At 44.5% G+C, this 21,441-nt stretch overlaps 1 protein-coding gene across 2 annotated transcripts in view; it reads right to left on the bottom strand.

The window, feature by feature from the left end:
• Positions 1 to 21,441, bottom strand: part of RAB30 (RAB30, member RAS oncogene family) — a 39,254-nt gene continuing 17,813 nt past the window's right edge. The window contains exons 2-5 of one of the 2 annotated variants that reach the window (XM_066341278.1): positions 7,615 to 7,715; positions 5,707 to 5,790; positions 3,025 to 3,208; positions 1 to 1,138 (exon numbers count right to left, since the gene is read on the bottom strand). In XM_066341278.1, the coding sequence (XP_066197375.1) occupies positions 888 to 1,138; positions 3,025 to 3,208; positions 5,707 to 5,790; positions 7,615 to 7,707 (612 nt within the window). In that variant the 5' untranslated portion in view covers positions 7,708 to 7,715 and the 3' untranslated portion in view covers positions 1 to 887. The remainder of the gene's footprint in view (positions 1,139 to 3,024; positions 3,209 to 5,706; positions 5,791 to 7,614; positions 7,716 to 21,441) is intronic. The other variant, XM_066341277.1, reaches the window with a different exon arrangement.

Below are 21,441 nucleotides of genomic sequence, written 5' to 3'. Positions count from 1 at the left end.
AATGGTTAATTAATTTATTTATTTTTATTTCCAGAAAGCCTTTTCATCCTTTGTTGGATATCAAAGAAGCACGCAGTCCATTCCCACTATGCTCAGGCCTAGAAAAAGAGGTAATGAGATTTTTTTATTTTTATGAACAGTGGTTATTAGTGTTTTTTTCCTAACCAGTCTAAGTTACACATTCAGAAGACAGTAATGTGGTAAGACTACATTTGGCCTATGGAATATTTGCTGAACTGCTAGCACCAAAGAGAGCAACTGAGCCGTATCCATGTCTTCTTCAACCTTGAAAATGCTGCTATATGTAACTTTTTTGTTTATTCCACGTTCATGAAAGTGCCTGTAGATGAGAGACATAACACTATTTCAAACACCAGAGTCCTCCACGGAGACGCAGGGGCAGACCTTATGTACACATCCTAAGAGCTCACTCGCTGACAGCCCAGAGGATTGCCAGTGTAGCCCAAAGTCCACACTCATTGTTGCGTTTCTTCTTACTTGGTTTTACTTTAAAAAGGATCAAACACATTGTTCTGTAAGAGAGATTTTGATCTCTTCAGTATCTTCAAGAAAGGCTGGTCTACTCTCCCACAGAAGGAAACAAAACAGCTCATGTTCTGCATTACATGAAGCACTTGTGCAATTCTTCCTTTTCTGACCTGCTCCACAGACTGCAAGAAAAAATGAAATTTAAACCCTGTAGTATTCTGCTACATTGCCATGCAGCTGGAGCCATCAGCCTGCCATGTTTCCAGGACTGTCACCTGACTGTGAGTAAGCCAGATGGGTCAGATTAGCAGGAATTCCTTCAAGTAGATAAATCCCAGCATAGAAAAGAAAAATCCACTTGGCCCACGGCAGAAGGGGCAACCACATGCCAGCTCTTTTTAATTAAAATTACAGCAAGTCAAATAGCTGATACTTTTCCCCTCTCCTGGTAAGGGGGATGAGACATTGTTCACAAGGGTGTTCTGTCGTGCCTCGCTGATCAACCTGCAGGCCAAGTCCAGGAAGAGTTTTTCCACATTATCCGATTCTTTTGCTGACGTTTCCAGATAGTACATGTCCTGTGCTTCCGAAAACTCTGCAGCTCTTTGCTGGGAGACTTCCCTCTTATCAGCTAAATCAATCTTATTACCTGCATTGATAAAATATTTTAGAAAAGGAGTTAATTTGATTTCAAAGCCAAGAGAAACTGAGGTCTATAAAGGATAAATAAGAGTTTTGTTTGATATATGTATGGACAGTGGTTTGGATATGTAACTCCTAGTGCTTGCTCTCCCTTCCAAATAATGAATTTCCTGAAACACCAGAGTCCATTTAATATCAGCTCATGTAATGAAATATGCCCTGTGAACATCCAAGCCAGTTTGCATTAATTTAGCACCAGTGCATCTGTTTGCTGCTATCAACCAACATTAAAGGATTTCCATGCTAACATCTATTGAAAAATCTCCTGTGCTTGCTCTGAGGAGCACTTAAAATGTCAATTATAGCATATGAGACACTAAATGTGATCTTCATCAGAGCTTTTTAAAAAGCCTGGCATGGAAAGAAGGTTCCCTATTTCAATATTCCAGAATAGGATTTGGCTGTGGAGGCTGGAAGACGGATGGGCCTGAGGGGCACTTGCAGAGTGAGGTGGGGTGAGAAACCAGCCCTTTGGTTCAGAGAGATCTGTCTAGCAGACAGTTGATTAAAGCCTCAAACAAGCATCTGCTACAATTATACATTATTGCTGGCCACTTAACTTCAAACACTATGTTCCTGCCATAAATTAATCTGACAATAGAGGTAACAGACCAGGGCCTGCAATAACAGGACACTGTCCACAGATTCAGTAGGTTTAGGAGGAAACCTCTCCTGGCCCCACTCCTACTAGCAATTTTGTGAGAGCTCATGTGAGGAAAAGGTGGTGTTTCCACCAGCAAGCCCTCTCTCGTTGCCTTCCCCTCATCAGAGATCTCCTTTCCCAATAAAGCAGCATCTTGGACCCACTGAAGTTACCCTTCTAAATAGACCATCACTCAACACAAGTGATTTATGGGTGTCACCATCTTCAAAGCATGTGTTATGACTAAAATATGATTTATATGTTGTGCTGTAGATGATAGCAATTAACTTAATGTTCACTGAAAAAATTAATCTACATTTGTTAGTCATTTCTTGATTATTTCTGCACCATTTGTAGCCAGACCATACTCATGGAGTGTGAGTTTCTTGTACGGAAGCTCTATAAACCCCACAGCTTAGTTGAAGTAACACTGGGGCATGTTAAACTCAAAAAAAATTTTTTTCTCCTTTAAAATACACTTTTAGACACCTCTTACAATGACCTAGATTTTTTCATTTAAATAGCAAACTATTAAAGGTGATACTGTAGCATGAAACTTCCTAGCTTTCCCCCAGTTATTTTTCCACTGTTCTTTATATATTCTTGGACCTTTAAAAGCCAAGTCCCAACTATGAGACGCTGAAAGCAGAGCATGGAAAAGCACTGGTAGGCAAAATAACCTTCCCCTTGCTCGTAGCAGACAGATGGCCTGAGGTCTGTTTTGCCTTGAGTTGAAGCTCTACAGATTAATATAACATTCAGATGTTTATTTTTAGTCTCTCTAAAAACCATGCAAGAACATCCAGTTTTCTAGCCCTGACCCACCTCATGGGTGCTGTGATCCACACAAGTGATGTGGTTCCCAGATCCTGACCACTTAAGACAGGACTGGTTGCTCCACACCTATGGAGTTTAGCAAGCTACAGACATCACCAGCTCCAGCAGGTCCTCGCTTACTTGTGGGGATCTGAGCTTGGAGTCACCAGGGGAACCGCTCCATTCTTAGCTCAGTGGTAGCTGCACCATCTACACTTCAGTCCCTCATGGCACCGAGTGGTGGGCTGTGTCCCCCTCTAAGGCACACACCAGCCGTAGCCCCAAACCAGGAGCACACTGCCGGAGGCGGCCGCGGCACCCTGAACTGCACCCTGGGGCTATGTGCAGAAGGAAAGGCGCCGGCGCTGCCTTACCCACGAGCACGGTGATGACCTTGTTGCTGGCGTACTGCTCGATCTCCCGCAGCCACTCGGGCAGGCAGCGGAAGGACTCCTCGCAGGTGATGTCATAGGTCAGGATCAGCGCGTTGGCGCTGCGGTAGTAGCTCTGCGTGATGGAGCGGAACCGCTCCTGCCCGGCCGTGTCCCAGATCTGCAGCTTTGGACAGAGAAAGGAACGGTGGTCAATGGCAAAAAAAAAGAAAATATTTTACTTTTTAAATTATATTATACTTTTTTGTTTGATAGCAGCACCATTTTGACCTAAAAAAAAAACCCCCTTCAGGGTCAAACCAATGCTGGGAAAGCCCTTTGCTCTTCTTCCTTTGGCCTCCCTTCCCCCGACACTATTTGCTTCTGCTCCTGCATTTGTGGATTGAAATGCAAGGCACAAAGTCAGCTGGCACTGGAAGCTGCAGGTCTGTTGGCTTCCATGCAACTTCTAGCATCTCCCTCTGCAGTGGGCAGAACTGCCAGCCTGGAGGGGCTGGAGGGAGAAAGTCACTTCTCCCACTCCCGATGTCTAAAAACAGCAGCTTCCATTCCCAAGAAGGAATAAGAATGCCTCTCCTCTAGCTCACAGAGCTGGTTGCAGTTATCCAGAGTATTTTTGGAGTTTATTGGAAGAAGCCAGGCAGATCAAAATCCCCTCACAACTGCACAGTGCTCTCTCAGCTCATTGGGCAGTGAGCTTTGGTAGCTGCTCATATCTGGAAAAGCTTGCACACAGCTTTCATACTAACAAAGTCCCTCTCCACTGAGTTTATAATGCTATTTCAAAAGCTGGAAAGTATTTTTCCCCAGAAATCCATAATTTATTTTCAAATCTGAAAACTTTTTCAGTAAACAGCTCTGCTCCCTCATTCTGGATCCCAGCAGACATGCAGTGGGAGGCTGCCCAGCACAGAGGCAAGAGAGTCATGGCTTGGGCACTGCTAAATGAGCTAAGAGCCAGAGCAGCTCTGTTCTCTGACTCATTCCTGCTTTCTCCTCTCATTAAATGTTTATTCTCACAACCACTGCTTACTCAAAAAGTTTCAGCTACAAGACCACTGAAAGAAATCTGTTTGCCTTCCATTTTCTAGGAGGCTCATTCCAGTGCCCAAATGTATCCTGCTAAGCTCCCACCAAGTCTGGTCACTGAAACTCCAATTTACTGCACTGGTGGGGCAGGAGAGGGACTTTAAAACCCAGTATTGGCCATGTGAAATATAGTGGATACACCAGCTAGCACTTGCTAAGGCTCTGTGACACACAATCCTGCCCCAAGGTGATTCAGAGAGGACACTTGTGCATTCATCAGATATTTGCAGGGCAGCAGAGACTTTTCATTTAGCTTGCAGAGCTTTCCTGAACCATCCTTGCCCCTGAGACAGCTCATACTGCCACAACTACTTCCAATATTCTCTTAAGAACTTTTCACCCTCAGTCCAAATTAGTCTTAAAACAGGATTATATCACAGGACCAACACTTCAAACACAGACAAATCCTGAGGGTAAGTTCACCAGTACAAACCCCAGACCTCATATACTGGTGATGTTCTAAAGGCTCCAGCAGAATTTGACAGAGAACCAGATGTCCTAAACCTAGCAACACAACACCCCATTTTCTTCTTAAAGGCCCTCTGTGGTGCTGTGGTACAAGTTAAAAAAAAACAACCCAGAGCTGAAAATTTACCCAAGTCCACTGTTTCCATCCTATCACTTAAGCTTGAAAAGAGGTCTCAGTGTCACACGCAGCCACTGTCACACTGGTGCCACTCCTGCATTTGCTCACTATTGGGTTTGATAAAGACAGCAAGGGGAAAACTGCTGGTTTTCACTTTGATGCCCCTGAATTTTCCAGGCAGAGTAAATTCAGGAGCAGCTCAAGGACCATGGACACCTTGATATCAGAGGTTCAAATAACTACTTTTTTCTCATCTCAGATACTACATCACCTCAAGTAAAACCTCTACTAATGAACAAAGTGGTAGCAGCCAACACTTCTGGGCTCTGGAACTCAACCATGGACCCCATTAAAGCATGAGATTGGTCTCCAATCTCATGCTTTGTGTGTTTTGGCCCAGGCAAAGTAGCTCTCTGCCAAGTGATGCTCAGGCTCAGTTTGGGAGTCAGCTCAGGACAAGGACAGTTTCCCAGAAGTGCCTTCCACCCTATTTTAGAGGGTGAAAGAGTTAAAAATATGTAGAACTTTGCCCTTTGTAGTTCAACCTGTTAGCTGAAACACAAGTACTGTGATCAGCTCAGCTTCTCCCAAATCTGTAACTTGGCAGAAGTGGAAGATGATCCCTTTGTTGTGCAAAGCCACACAAGTCCACATGTCTGTTCCCCCCAGTGGCCATCTTGGAAGCTCACAGGAGAAGACTTTCCTCAAGCACACCCCAGTGGGAATGCAACAAGTTTCTGCTTAGCAGAAACACAGTGAGCAGGGGCTGCACTGAAATGCTTCTTTGGGCCTCCTCAATCTGAGCCAGGCATGATCTTGCTGTCTCCTAAGCAGAGGGGCACATGAATTGTTAGACCCTGCATTGCCCAAACCATGCCAGGCAGCCCCGACCTTCCCTGAGTGTCTTCCAGCAGTGGAAGGGCTGCAACAGGAAACCTCAGCTATTGTACTGCCACATGAATTTACATTTTAAATCATCAGGCTCCTACCTTTACTTTTTCACCATTTATCTCCACAGTTTTAATCATAAAGTCAACCCCAATTGTGGCTCCTTGCCCTGGTGGGAAAAGGCCCTGGAAGAAAACAAGAGTTTGATTAAACTTATTTCTACAAGACAAAAGTCTCACTGGGTGCCAATCCTCACCCTTTTCCATCTTCAAAACTATTCATCCGTTGTCCCCTTCCATGACACTTCCGTCACATTTAGATTGTGACATTTCCCCAGTGTGAAGGTTAAATTCAACCTTGTTGTGTTTTCCTGCCTTATACATCCCTACTTATGCAGCAAGTCATTGACTTAGGAGGTAGGAACACAGGAAAAGAAAAGGAGGAAAGAAGAGAGGGGGGAAAAGCCCTTCCATACAATTGGAAGAAGCAGGGGAAGGGTGAGGACCTTCCATTCTACTTCCCAATGCATTGAAAAATGTGGGAACATCTGTGTGGGATGAGATGCATTTGTTACCTTTTGCAACCTCACACATTCCCTTTTCCCTCCACAGCACCCTATGGCACTGATAGGCATCTCTGCACAGCATTCCAGGAGCAAAGCCATCACCAGTGCCACAGCAATGGCAAGGGACAGCACAGTGCTGGTGGTATTTGATTGCAGCACCATCAGAAAGGAGCAGCAGCAAACAAAATGAGAGCTTTTCGATTTCTGGTCTACCAGATCATGTTGATTTTGGGGCACATCCATCCCCTACAGCAGCTGTGCTGCCAAAGAACAAGCAGCAGAAGTTGCCAAAGATGTTTGCTGTTAACCTTTTGGGTATGACTAGCTTTATTGCCACTGACTGCCACATGTTTTTGGAGAGCATCTAAATTCACTATAACTTCAAAATTAAAATTAACAGTGAAGGGGAAAATTCCTGACAAACTCTAGTGGAGAGTGCAACCAAAACCCCACAACTTGTGCTTTATGATGCATCATGCCAAGTCTTCCCTTGCCCTGGATCATGGAAGCTCTTCTGCTACAAAAAAACCCAAAAACCCCAAAAAAAACCCAAAAACCCCAAAAAAAACCAAAAACCCAAAAAAAAAAACCAAAAAAAACCCAAAAAAAACAAAAAAAAAACCAAAAAAAACCAAAAAAACCAAAAAAAACCAAAAAAAACCAAAAAAAACAAAAAAAACAAAAAAAACCAAAAAAAAACAAAAAAAAACCCAAAAAAACCCACAAAAAAACCAAAAAAAACCAAAAAAAACCCAAAAAAAACCAAAAAAACCCCAAAAAAAACCCCAAAAAAACCCAAAAAAAACCCAAAAAAACCCAAAAAAACCCAAAAAAACCCCAAAAAACCCAAAAAAACCCAAAAAACCCAAAAAACCCAAAAAACCCAAAAAAACCCCCAAAAAAACCCCAAAAAAACCCCAAAAAAAACAAAAAAAAACAAAAAAAACCAAAAAAAAACCAAAAAAAAACCAAAAAAAAACCAAAAAAAAACCAAAAACAACAAAAAAAAACACCAAAAAAACACCACTGGACTGACAGCTCAGGACCCAGATTATTTATTTTCTAATGACAAATAATAGGGAGTCCTTTGTGCAGCAAAGGTTGGGGAGGAGACCAGGATATGTGTTGGTCTTATAAATGGCCCAGAACACCACCAAAACAGGAAGAGCTGTCCCTGTGGCTTTCAGAGGGGACTTTCCACCTTCAAAGAGTAATGAGGTTTCTCCAACACAAGCTCCAGACCAGGGCCAGGTGCAGCACAATATACAGACGTGCTGCTTGTGCCAGTACATCACTGTATGTGATGTATGCATCATGGGTGTGAACAACAAAATGCTTTGGAGCTGTGATGCTGGCAGAGCCCTCAGAGCCACAGGTTCTACACTCCCATACCAGTGCTATCCCCACCCCAACATTCCACAATCCAAGAGGTGGCCACCCTTACCTGAGTGAAGCGACGGACTAAGCAGGTCTTCCCCACCCCGGCGTTGCCGATTAAAACAATTTTGAAGAGGAAATCATAATCTTCCATACTCATTTACGCAGCTGCAAGAGAGACAGAGAGTACAACACTGTGTGAACCAAGTCAGTGGGGACATGTCCTTTTATCCCTGCTGAACTTTATTACTCCAAATGGTCAGAACAAAGGTCTCTTGGCACACACATGGCTGCTCAGATAAGGGAGAAGAACACTTTTCACTCTGAGCTGGGCCATCCACGCAGTCAAAGTCAGCTGCTGTGGAATCTCGGCCCCAGCTTGGTTCTCCTGCAATCTTACCTGCCTTTCTACAAGTTAGAGATGCTGCTTTTCAGCTCTCCAAGCCGTGCTCCACAAACTTGAGACACTGATTCCTAGGTGTTCCCAAATGTTTGTTTTGCTTGTGACTGCATCAGCTCCAAAGGACAGCATGGACTTTGTCACATTGTCTGAGGGGATCATGTAATTTACTCCTGTTAGGGAAATATCCCAAATCCCACCATGAGCTCCTTCAGGAGCACACTGGGTGCACACAGAGCAGCCCTGGGGCACACGTGAGGGCAGAACAGGTAGGGGACTTCATTTTAAAACAAGAGCTCATGTGCTCAGTGTAGTGAAAAGTGGGGTAACAGCTTAGCTGAAGTACAAGAGGTTTTTAGAAGAGAATAAATAATATATGCTATTTAGCAATGTTACTACTCTGATAACTTTCTTTAGTTTTGTGAGGAATCTGAGGATTTTTTAGATTGCGCAAATGGGAAGTGAACAGAGAGGAACTTAGGGATTATCCGGCACACTCCATGCCCCAAATCCAAGCTCCTTGGCAGGATGCAGAGGTTGATATTTCAGCAATGGCACAGGAGATGGGCAGAGTTACCTACATGGAGGAAGAGCCACACAGCTTCCTACGCTACTGCCAGCATGGGGAGGACCAAATAGACAAATGCAGAGCTGAGCTGCTGACAAATGCATTTGCTGCAGATGAGCAAGTCACAAGGGATGAGCATCCATACCCCCATCTCCAGAGCTCCCAAGGACTGCTGCCAGCACCAGGCCCAGAAAAGAGGTCTGTAACCTCCCAGGAAAGCAGCAACAGCCAGAAGAGATTCAGCTGCAGATTTTAGGCAGAAAGAAAAACCCAGAGACAAGGAAGCAAAGGACAGTGTCCAAATCCAGCTATAACCAGGAGGATCCAGGTATTACACGTGGCATCAAAGACCTGTCCTCATGATATCAGAAAAGAGACATATTTACACACCACCAGTTCAGATACTGTGTACGGTAAAACCAAAACATCAGTACCTGACCCACCAGTACCTACAGATTAGGTAAAGAATGAGGTGGTCGAGTCAAAGATGGCAAGTGTAGCAGAAGTACAGGGCAGACGGGTGGGGAATGGGGGAAAAAAATGTATTATGAAAGTGCTATCCTCAGGAAATCCCCAGATTGCTTAGAGGATTTTTACAGAGCTGAGGAAGGGAGCAAATGTAGGCTGGGTGAAACCAGCTTCTCATGCTCAGTCTAAAGTCAGAGTGCTGCCTCCAAAGGTCCTTCCTTTGGAGGGTTCATTGTGGCACACACCAGAAGGCTCTAGCTACAGACTCCAGTCACACCAAACAGCTGTGATGGGCTTATAGTCAGACAATCAGAGAACACAAGATAAAGCTGAGACAGTCTGTTTCTGCCTGGCAGGGAAGATTGAAACAGCTCTCCAAGCATCACCAACAGTCTGGCAGACCTGGAGGGCAAAAGAGGTAGAAGACTGACTCAGCTCCTCCACATCTATGTGGCCCTTGGCCTTTCCAACAGCCTAAAAAAAGGGTAACCACATCAATTAGTGACTAATGAGCTGCATCACATCAGCAGATGGTTAGTAGGAACACAGCTGAGTCACTGCATAGACGTGTCACTTCAACCAGGTCAGGGACACAGTGCAGCACAGTGTCACCAAACAGTAGCAGCTGGAGGTGTCCTGAGGATGCTCTGAGTTCACCTTGCTCCAGCACACAAGGAAGTCTCCTCCTTGCAGACCCTTCCTCTCTTAGTAGAGTGAAAGAGTGGGACCTTAAAAAACAGCCCCAAAAAAGCACCCTTTTTTATTTTCTGGGATTACTTTGTGTAGTCGTTTCACATCTCCATGACTGACTTTCCCAGAGTGGAACTGGATAACAAAAGCAGTATTAAACACACGTGAACAGTGCTCTTAAATGAAGACTAAATGTTAACATAAGGTTTCACACTAGTTTCTGACATGCAGAAAGACATGATCATCCACCAAAAGCTATTTCAAGACTAATGATACTCACGCAGCACTGGATAATTATTCCTGGGATTCTTCATATCCCAGAGGGTATGCTCCATGCAGAGAGATTTCAGTTCCATTACTTGCACCCTAAACAATCCAAAATTCAAATTTATCTTCTTAGGAAGTTTAAAAATAAACTTTCTCTGCAGATCTTTGAGGTCAGAAATGCTAAATGGCTCAGACATACCCTAGAGTTATGTCTGATCCCCTTCATTAGGCTCTAGGACTAATCATATGTGATAGTGACCCCAAACGGGAACTGAAAGACGAGCCAAGACCATAAAACAAACCATGCAATGAGGAGATTAAATGCCAGAACAGAAGAGATACAAGAAGTCGGGGCATGGGAAGGGAGAAAGCAAAGGAAGCAGTAAGGAAGAGTGAGCAGTGCTTTGTGAGGCAGAGCGGGCAGGTGAAGCTGACCAAGGCTGCCCTATCACCCCAGCTGGTGTCCCTCCGAGTGCACAGGTTGCCCCAGCATACTGGACACACAGACACTGCACCAGGCACATTGTGAGATCCTCTCCTCCTGCACGCCAAGCCTTGCAGCCAAGTGACCTTTGTGCTGACTCAGGCTCACACTACCCTCCCCTCTCCCCAGAGAAGATGTGTCTCAACCTCTGCCCCACTTATCACAGCTGGGGAATGTGCATTGCAGCAATACAGCGCATTGAACCATACGCTTTGAAAAAAAACACCAAACAAAACAAACGCAGAGCACAACTTCTCTATTTGTTTTTGTTTTCCTGAGTTTTTTGCTGTGGGTTTGGGCTTTTTCTTCCCCTCTTTTTCTTGTGTTTGCAGGTGCAAAGTTGTGCCTTGCATCCCTGCAGCAGTTTAAAGTGTTCAGGATGCAGCTGCCTGTCCCACCCTCTGGAGAAGACAAGACTCTGCAGTGAGGGGAGGGGACAGGACGCCAGTCCATGCCTCAGAAACCCCTCACCACACTCATTTAAATCACAAACACTATAGCACAGAAACATGCCCTGTCATGAGATGAAGCAAGAATAGAGTCCAAGGCTGGCAGCAGGGCAGAAAATTTGTTTTCACAGCTGTTTTTCCCCAAGGCAGTTTATGCAGCTGGCATCCCAACCAGCCTCCGTGGGCTGTTCCTGCCAGCCTCACACAGGATCAGTTTTCTGGGGCTTTATTTCATTTGTGTTACTGCTCTGCTTCATTCCATCATGCGACCCCACACATGACCACTCTGTACAGAACAAGTCCATCACTTCCCTGGGCAGGCTGTTCCAGTGCTTCATCGCCTTTTTAGTGATGAAATTTTTCTTAACACCCAATCTAACTCTGCCCAATGCAACTTGATCTTTCCTCTCATCCTATTGCTTTTCACATGAGAGAGGAGACTGACCCCTACTTCACTACAACCTCCTTTCAGGCAGCTGTAGAATGAGAAGGTCCCCCTGAGCCTCCTTTTCTCCAGGCTAAACACCCTCAGCTCCCTCAGCCACTCCTCATCAGTCTTGGGCTCCAGACCTCTCATCAGTTCCATTGCCCTTCTCAGGACATGCTCCAGAAGCTCAGCTTTTCTCTATTTGGGCAAGATGGTGCAATAAATGCTCTCGATATGCTCCAGTTATTAATTCCAATTCAACCAAAAGACCGTCAAGATCCACCCAAACCAAATGCACAGGGGCCAGGGACCTTCACCTCTCCTTCTTTCACCCAAGCTTGTACAAACAAGTTCCTGCTCCCATGGAACACTTGAGAAGAGAATGCAGAAGCAGTGGGCTGCTTTTCCCATGCTCATGTTCAGCTGCTGTTGACTAGCACCCCCAGGTCCTTTTCCACCGAGCAGCTTCCCAGCCGCTCTGCCCCCAGTCTGTATTGCTGCCTGGGGCTGCTGTGATCTAAGTCCAGGACCAGCCCTTTGCCTTGTTGACCCTCATATAGTTAACCCTCATATTCATATTCTGCTTGGCCTCAGATCCAGCCTGTCCAGATCCCTCTGCAGAGCCTTCTTGCCCTCCAGCAAATCAACACTCCCACTCCATTTGGTGTGATCCACCTGACTGCCACCAGCCACCTGACCGAGGGTGCCCTTAATCCTCTTTCCAGATCAGTGATAAAGATATTAAACAGGAGTGTCCCCAAAACTGAGCCCTTGGGAACACCTGCCAGCTGGATGTAGCTGCAGAGAGAGGTGGTGAAGTTTTCTACCCAGTCAGTTTTCTACCCAGTAAAGAGCTGCATGAAAAACAAAACAGAACAAAAAACAAACTATCCACAGCTGAAAAGGTTTCTCCCCATTTAAGGATTAAGAACCAAAACCATATCAAGCCAGGATTGCTGATAATTTGCACCTCAGTTCTATCCCACCTCAAAGCCCCACTACAACTGAGTGCTGCAATTAGACACAGAGAAAGATCTGAAGCCTTTTCACCTGCTGGATCTAACCAGTAGACCAGGGCAGGTTTTGATGTATTTATACAGTTATTAATAAACAAGTATTTTGTTTTTCTTCATCCAACAGCTATAAACAAAAATAGACTTACCCAAACATCTGAAGTTCAAACAGCACCAGTTATGTATACAGATATTACATTGATTGCATATGCCATATGAGCCACAAAATTCAAAGCTAAGGCTAATATTTCAAGCAGAAAATTATTCCTTACAGGCAAGAAAATTGCAGGGAATTCAGGTCTGGACATGCTGCTGCATTACATAACTCAGGATAAAATATTTTCATTTCCAAAGCACCTGCCAACCCAAGCAGGCTCCTGCACTCGGCAGGCATGAGCCCAGCTCATGCCCCTCTGCAAACAAGCAGGCTGGATTTCCCTCTGCTTCCTCACTCCTCATCTTCACAGGGTTTAATTTCACTTCCATTCACACTAGAAAAATTAAGAGGGACTTAATTCCCAAGAAACTCTCGATCATGCATGCCTCTGTGCTGATGGTGGCACAACCACAAGTACATGGGTTGGCATGGTGCAACATTAAAACTCCAGCAGTGTCTTTCCCAAAACCAAGGGACAAAGATTATTGTGAACACTTGGGGTTGCAGAGCTTGACATTGCTCAACTCCTCCACACACCTGCCATCACAGGGGAGCTAAATCCAGTTGCCTGTGCTCTGGCAATCCTAAAGATTCTTCTTCAAGGAAAGGAGAACGTCCCAACAGTGCTCAATAAATCCATCTAACATTCCAGGAGGCATCAGCAACTATGCACATACTGCAGGGAAGCATGGGGCTTCCCATGCACAGCAGATCCAGCAACATCAGCTGATGAGCTGCTGATCATTCAGAAGTCGACACATTTTAAAAAGGCATTTGGAAAAAAACAAAACAGATTATGAAACCTCAGCCCTACCCTATAGAAAGAGTCATGCTCCTCAATGCTTCACTTCAGGATTTTCTTCTACAGCAATCAAGAAAGCTGAGTAGGTACAGCCATGTGTTAGATGTATGTTTTATCTCACAGATACATTTCTATAAATAAAAGGAAAGCTCAGGCTGAGATGTCTTGGATCAATGACCATACAGAGCACACAGGTCTTTCCCTTACCTCTTTTGCCACCATGGAAAATTGAAGCTCACTGAACTACTTTGCTCAGGTCATGGCTCACACATGAGTTGGCCTCCAGGAGCTTGCGCAGCTACTACAGAGGAAACCAGTGACCAGCAGTTCAATTACAGCTGCTTCACCACAGAACAAGCAGGAAAATCCAGCACCAATATCATCCTAAAGAAGAGTCTGGAGGCAGAGCTCCAGAGAACAGGATGATCTGCTGTGGTGCTCCCACTTAAGACACCCCAGCCCGTGGCTGGACACCAGAGGTAACTGCCTGCAGACTGCCCTCTCCATCTGCCTGCTTGGCTTAACACCAGAGGTTACAGATCTCACACTCAGGAACAAACTTTGGATTTTCACATGTTCCAGGCATCCCCTGACAGTGAAAAGGCTTTGTGTCCAGGCTCTCCACTTCTAAATGCAGCCTTCAGGGGGGCTTTGCTACTACCGGTGTCAAGAGCAGCATCATTAATCTTTTTTGGTTGGATGGTGGAAAGATGTGTTTGGGTGGGACGCATCCTTGTGGATCTCAGTGCCACCAAAGACCCTTCAGAAGAGATCAGGCAGCTCACAGCTTTCCTGGTGCAGTGTGCTCATCTAACTTTCCCACCTCCTGGAGGGAGAGGAGGCTCAGACATTTGTGCATGTCAGCATTGGGAACGGCCATGGAAGTGCTAAATATCACAGGCAGACAGGAAGTTATATTCCATCACACACGTCTGAGGACTTGACTGTTACTCAATAATAATTCTCCTCCCACAGATAAACTAATCAGATTCCTGTGTCATGTAGGAATAATGAGGTACATGCAGTAGTTACAAAATGATAAACAGAAAATTAATTTCTTAGGATTAAAAAAACCACTGCTGACATGCACAGCCACAGTTGCCTCAGTGGTGTCTTGACCAAACCACATACCAGCACCCCCAGGACACACATCATCTTCAGAAGCATGAGAACAGCCTGACACTCCATTTACTGTCAGAATCTGGGTTTTCACTGCAAAAAAGCTGGTGCAATATTAACACATGCTTTTATCACATCTTTAAGACATGCCTGGAGATGGGGACAACACTGTCAGTGCTCCAAACAACACTCCCTTGGTCTTGGCTACATTTTAGCACATCCTGTGACCACCAAGCTGTACAATATGCAGCAAATATGCAGTTACAGCAGCACAGCAGACAGGCTGACTTCAAAGTGTGGAAAAAACTGAATTTCCAGAAATCCAGCCAAAAATGCTGTTTCATGCACTCAAAAACAACAGCCTCTTCCCCAATGGGGGGGAAAAAACCCACAAAATTATTCTTTAAACTACAGCCAAGAGGTAACTGAAACATTTCTTGCATGGAAAAGCCAGGAAAGCTTACTAAGTCAAGCTCTCTGGGTGAAATAAAGTTCCCCACCAAGACCTGACCCACTAAAATAGGGAAACCCATCATCAACTTACATGAGATTCTGTGTCTTTAGCAACCAGGTGCAGGAGCAGGCTGAACCCCAGGTGTCTCCCACTAGGTTCTGAGGACAGTAACACTCCAAGCAGTGAAGCACAGCTGCCCACCTCACAATGAGACAAACGGTGGAAAAACAAAGCCCTGTTTAGAACAAAGGCTTGTGCATGTCAAATACGTAAAAAGCAGAGGAAGTCTCCTGATGCATTTGTTTGCTGGGCTGGCAGGAGTTTGAGTGGCATCATGATCATACGTGGAAAAGTATTGAAAGTGGGTGACAAGGTCCTACTAAAAACTTGGAAGATTAGACAGCTTGACACTGTCGTTTTTTGAAAAATATGAGAAAAGCTACCATAACTAAAGAATTTCAACAAAGTATTTACAGGAACATGGTGACTTAAATGAGGTTGCAGCGCAGAATTAGCACAAGTGTAACCATATCATTTAGCAGTGACATAATCATAAATGTATTGTGAAATATGAATATGTGCCTTAGATACACTTTCATAACCCAGACTATCCAAGAAAATTTTCTTGAGTTTTAACTGCAGTGATATGTCTTACTGCTGTTGACCATCTTGTTTTCATTGTGTCAGAATCTGTTTTGTTTGCATGAACAAAATTAGGTGAAAAAAACTAACTAATAAGGTTTTACTTACCAGGAATGCTTTCTAATTGAAAAAAATAACCAATTATTTCCATCTCTTCACTTCTGTAAGTAAGCTTGTGATTTATATCACTTCTCCATCAAACCTATTAGAAGTAATAAGTAATTAAATCTCAGCTAATTGCACTCTCAGGTGCCTGAGGTCTGGGCTGTGCTTGGTGCTTCACAGCTAGGGCTGTGTGCTCCCTGCAGCCCTGTGCATGATGCTCCTCTGCCATGTCAATGCCATGCCACTGGTGAAAGCCAGGCTGTGCCAAATCAACAGTGTCCTGGAGTAGCAATCAAAATACTAAAAAAAATAAAAAAAATCATGCTTTTGGCTCAGGACAGATATACCATACCTGACATCTAAATATAGAATATATAAATATATTCCAAACCACCATTTTTATAAATAAAATAATATGTATTTAAATATGTAATATATATTATGAATATGCAATTTAAATAATCTAATAGTAATAAATTAACAACACGAACAACAGAGGAAGAGAAAGCTAAGAAAGATATAAATCACAGATCCATACAAGAGTGTTGGGTTGGAAGGGACTGGTGAAATCATCCCTGGAATTGCTCGAGGCCAGGTTGCATGAGACTGGTAATCTGATCTAGAGAAGGTTCCTGTCCATAACAAGGGGAGATGGAACCAGATGATCTTTAAGGTCCCTTCCAACCCAAACCATCTAGTACTCTACAATAACACTTCATGGAGGACTCATCCCTAACCAGCTCCTCTCCACACATTTGTTACAGCATGAAGTGCAGTGAAGCAGCCTTCTCAAGACAATTGCGTAAAGGAACTTTCTCCAGGAACATGCACAAAATTAACAGGGCATTAATTTGCAAAGTTCAAGCAACCCATCTTCAGTCAGTCATTTGCATTTGAGGCAGCTTCTTCCTGCTGAACCAAGAAGATGCTGTAACTCCCAGGCAAAACTTTCAGGCATGATCCCTAATTCAAGGGCAACCTACTAGTCCAGAGGTGGATTGTTAAAAGAAAAGAGTTCTTTGTTGTTCTCATTTTTCAACTTACACAAGGAAAGAAAGAAGTGTCCTTGTGTTTCAGCTGGAGGATCCCTCTTCATAAGCACACATGCAACATGGTATGTGAGCTGTGCATCACACCTGAGCCACCACAATAGGAAGGGCAGCATTTTGCCACAGCATATCTGCATTTCAGAAGGATTTCTGCCTCTGTTATGTCTTTTAAGAGAAGGTTTCTTCTCTAGAAGGGATGGCAGTTTTGAACACGAAGTGATAGGATAAGAGGAATAAAATACAGGTGTTGAGTGTTAACAGGCTTTTGACTCCAAAGATGAGCTTGGAATGCCAAACCAGGGGCCTTCTCTGCCTGCCACTAATGTCAAGTTTGGGGTGATAAGTTCTGACCTATTCCTAGGCTGATTATTGCCCCAGTGGTCTTCAATTTACCACCTCCCATTTCCAGATGGGAAGCACTTTTTACCTGTACCAGGCATGCTCATGCACACAAGGCTTCAGCTTCCTAATGGAACCACACTACCAGCTCAAGCACTGCATGTGCCCTCTAAGAAGTTTTCCCCTCTAAGAACGGTCTCATCTGATGGAAAGCCCTCAGATAGGATCAACCATCCTGTCTGGGAAGTGATGATCCAGCAGGGAATATTCTTTGCATTTCTGCAAAGAAACACTGTGGTACAGCTTTAACTGTGGGTAGCTGCCAGAGCAGCAGATGTTCCACGAAAACAAATTGTTCAGAGAGGGAAGAAAGTAGAAACAATAGAGACTTGGGTGTAGCTTCAGTACTGGCTTAAGAAGATGTTCCAAAGGGAAGGCTTCCAGCTCTGCCTGCTCCAGACAGCTGCAGGAGGGACCCAACCCAGATGGGGAAAAAACCTGAGGGTGGGACAGCAGAATTAGATTTTACAGCCCGGGTTACAGAATTTAATTTTGTAAAGTATGTTTACTATCTTGAATATCTCAATAACGGTGACTTCATATCATGGCTCCTGAGTAAGATTTTTACAAGGATATCACAGGTAGTTTCAGAAGGTAAGAAAGTATTTGTGTTTTGGTTACATTTTAGCTCACATGCTAATACATGGCAAATTTTCAGTTCCCCTTAGAGTTTCAAGTGGTTACAGTACTTTTTATTTACCCTAAACCACTGCAAATGTACAGTTAAGTCTTCTAGGACAGATAGATGTTAAAACCTCATCTCAGCTTTGGACCAGCTGCAATTCAAGAAACTGCAGGGGGTAAATTTGGCACAAAAACAAATCCTTAAACACAAAAAGGCAGCTCTTTAGTGGAAGCTTTCTACTCCAGGCCTCCTACCACTGCAAGGAAATTAGTCAAAACAGCTCACCTAGAAGTACAAAACCTGAAAACATTTTTTTAAAAACTGTGTTCCAGGGTCGTTGAGATTTACTGTCTAGAGCTGATGCAGCAAGCAGTACCTTGAGGACTAAGCAGGCAGGGCCCCACAAAACCAAACATCACATGTCCATGCACACACATTAAAAGATGGCATTGGCCACAGCAGCTCTACAGCCCACATAAATCATGCCTCCACCTCTGCACACCTCTGCATCCAGCTCAGCTACTCCCATCTCCTGCCACATGGGTTAATAAATTATTGCAGAGATCTGCAGAGAAATATTTGCATTTAGAGAGAAGATGAAGGTACAACCGCAGCTTCTGATATTTACCCTTCTGATGCCATCAGTGACCAGCAATTCTGTGACATAGCCCAAGATCTCCCAAAGAATGGTGTTTTTATTCAAAATTATGTTCCCATCTCTCAGGGCTCTTCCAGTACAGACATTGCTGCATTATAGATAATAGCACACAAAAATGTATATATTTTCCCCCGTACTACTACTAGTATGTCCTAGCAGCAGCCCCCTGAAGTTTTTATCTCTTTGGGACTAAGATTAGGAAACAAAAAGTTACTTCTCTCTTGCTTACTTAAAGCAAGCAGCAGCCAGTCCTTTATAGACACTGATGAACGTGACGTGGGCAGCCTGGGCAATGCTGCCACTGGGACAGGGACCTTTGCACTCGCAGCTGCACAGTCATGGGGACACAACTTGGCATGTCAGCACCGTGTTTGTGACACCTATTTTTATTCCTTAGCAACAGAGAAGCTTTTGGGGTTGAGCTTTGAGTTTGTGGGGCTTTTTTTGTGTGTGTATTGAATCTATATTTGGCACCCTGAGGAAATTCCTAAATAGAAGATAGAAATTTTCTAAAAAGAGGATAAATGCTGGCACTCAGCTTTGCTGACAGCAACACTACCACCAGGCTCTTGGTTGGTGTGAAATGCTCAGACCTAGAGCCAAGGGAAGTGCTCACATGGATCAAGCATCATGAGTCACATCCCTCACACTTTCTGCCTCGGCAAAACCTTGCCTTGGCCTAAGAACAGGAAAAGATTTATTGGTTCATAAGCCATTTGTATCCTGTGTAAATCAACATCTCCAAGGCTCTGACCCTCATCACTGCTCAAGCAGCACTGATGGGTCCCACGATAATTTTTGTCCTGTGGGAGACAGTGCTATCTATTGCTGAGTGGTCCTGTCTCAAAGGGGGAGAGGGGCAGAGTGGGGAGGACTTCAGTAAAATACAGCAATCCTGAACGAAGATACTGTCCTTACCATAAATCATGGAAATACCAATACCCCCCAGCTCTCTACAGCTCTTAAATAAAAACATGCAAATTAAATCTTGACTAATCTACATGAGAAAAGTAAACAACACCTGATGTTTCCCAACTGTTAGCAACATGGCCTTAAAAATTAAAAAAAAAAAAAAAATTAACCATAGGAAGGATAAAGATATCACATGGCTTGGCAGTTTCATCGGTTGTCATGGCAAATGAAAATCCCTGACTCTCCAACTTGCCTGTTTTAGAGGAAAGGAAACAACAAAAATGCCCTTTTTTTATGACTAGAAAGGAATGTTTTCCTAATAATCACTCATGAACCCACTGCACACTATATATAAACAGCTGCTCCTTCCCAGGGAAAATGTTTGCTGTTTCTTACTGAGCAGCTCTCGGGGATCCAGGCAATTCAGCCCCGGCAGACATTGAGGCGCGGGTAATGAAAATCATGTGCTCTTGGATGTGGCGACTTCTCGCCTGCCAAAGGGAGCCTGAACTAGCTGCAGGGGGGGGTCTCAGCTCCATGAGGGCTCAGCCACCAGCTCCCAGGGGAGGCTGCCAGCACAGCATGGCCAGGAGAAGCTGGCAGCAGTGTGAGCCCCCTCCTCTGCCCCCACACTCGGCATCACCGTGCCATTTCTTGCCACATGTCCAACAACAGGTGTGTTTTCCTGGGTTCTCAAAGCAAGCCAGAACCATAGATGCTTGTCTGAGTTTTAATCTGCCAGGCAGGCAACAGCAGCAAGAACACCCCAATGTTCGCTCCCATCCAGGCAATCCAAAGCACCTTGCACTCTGCTTGCATGACCAGCACCCTACATTTTTCATTACAGTAGATTTTCTAAACATAGGGAGATAATTTGGCTATAACTTCAAAGCAGGTCCCCAGAGAGCCTGCTCCTTCCAGTCACACTGCCTTTTTGTTTTTGGCTGCATGCTAAAAATCTGGGAAGCTGAGGATATCCCCACAGCAGATTTACACTACTCATTTCACTATGAGGTTTTAGTTCATCAGTTTGTTACCAGCCCTTCCCCCTCCTGAAAATCACTCTGCATTTCTGGGCTTCAGTGCAATGCTCTTGCCTAGAAGGAACAACAGGACCCTAAGGAATAATGTTTATTGTACAGTGTGGTAAGCAGTGCTCCTCTGTGGTTAGGTTTTTTCCAACACCCCCATTCATGTGATTGCTTGTGGGGAGCAGAAGTTGCACCACCACCAATGGGCAGCTGACTGGAAAGCAGCCCCTTCTCTAAGGAAAGCCACAAGCTCTTTCCCTTATCTTCCTGAAAATGCAGTTGTATACCAAACTGCACCACTGCACTCCAGCATTGGCTGTGTATTGTACACTGAGGGCCACATCCTCCCACAGGCCCTCACCCCAGTGAGTCTGCACTGCAGAACCTTCATCACAACACCAAAACCGTGCTCCTGCACAAACCTCACCCATCATCAGAGATGCCCATACAGAATCGTTGAAGATAATAACACATGGATAACTAATCTGGATCTGTTATCTTTTGGATGTGAGGCAGAAGGAAGGCAAGTCATCATTGTCCTTCCTCCCTGGCCAGGCTGTGCCTGCAGGACTGTGGGTGAGACACCCACCTTCATTTACAGGCTGCAAGTACCAAAACGAGGTCACTTTGGATCAAGTACCAGATAAACAGTCTCACAATAACTTCAGCTGCATCACCGAATTGTATGGCCAAGCCTCACGCATTAACCCTTACCCACACCAAGGAGATGGAACATTCAGGTTACTGAAGTTACTAGGAATGCAATCAAAAGCCAAGGGACAGAAGAACTCTGTTCTTTCACCCATCCAGTAAGCCAAACACACAGAAAATGTGACTTTTCCATGGAGGATTCCAGCCAGGCTACCCCTCACCACACTGGTCCTGCATCACGCCTCCCTACAAGGGTTGCTGGCTGGAACATCCAGTCCCCCCAGAGTGCTTCTGGACTGTTGTGCATGTGAGTGGTTGTGGGAAGGAACGGGCAATGGAGAGAGCATGGGTCAAAGGGGAATTTGAAGGCATGCTGTGAAAGAAAAAGGGGAACAGAGAAAACCAAAACCAAGCAAGACTAGTTCTCTTTGGGTGTTACAGAAAAACAGGCTGGCACTGTTGGACACCACACAGTTTTACAGCTTTAAATTGAAAAGATGTGACAGAGCAAATATTTTCCATCC

Source organism: Sylvia atricapilla, chromosome 2, assembly GCF_009819655.1.
Source record: "Sylvia atricapilla isolate bSylAtr1 chromosome 2, bSylAtr1.pri, whole genome shotgun sequence".
In the NCBI taxonomy this organism is placed as follows: Eukaryota; Metazoa; Chordata; class Aves; order Passeriformes; family Sylviidae; genus Sylvia; species Sylvia atricapilla.
This window is presented reverse-complemented; position numbering and strand designations above follow the sequence as displayed.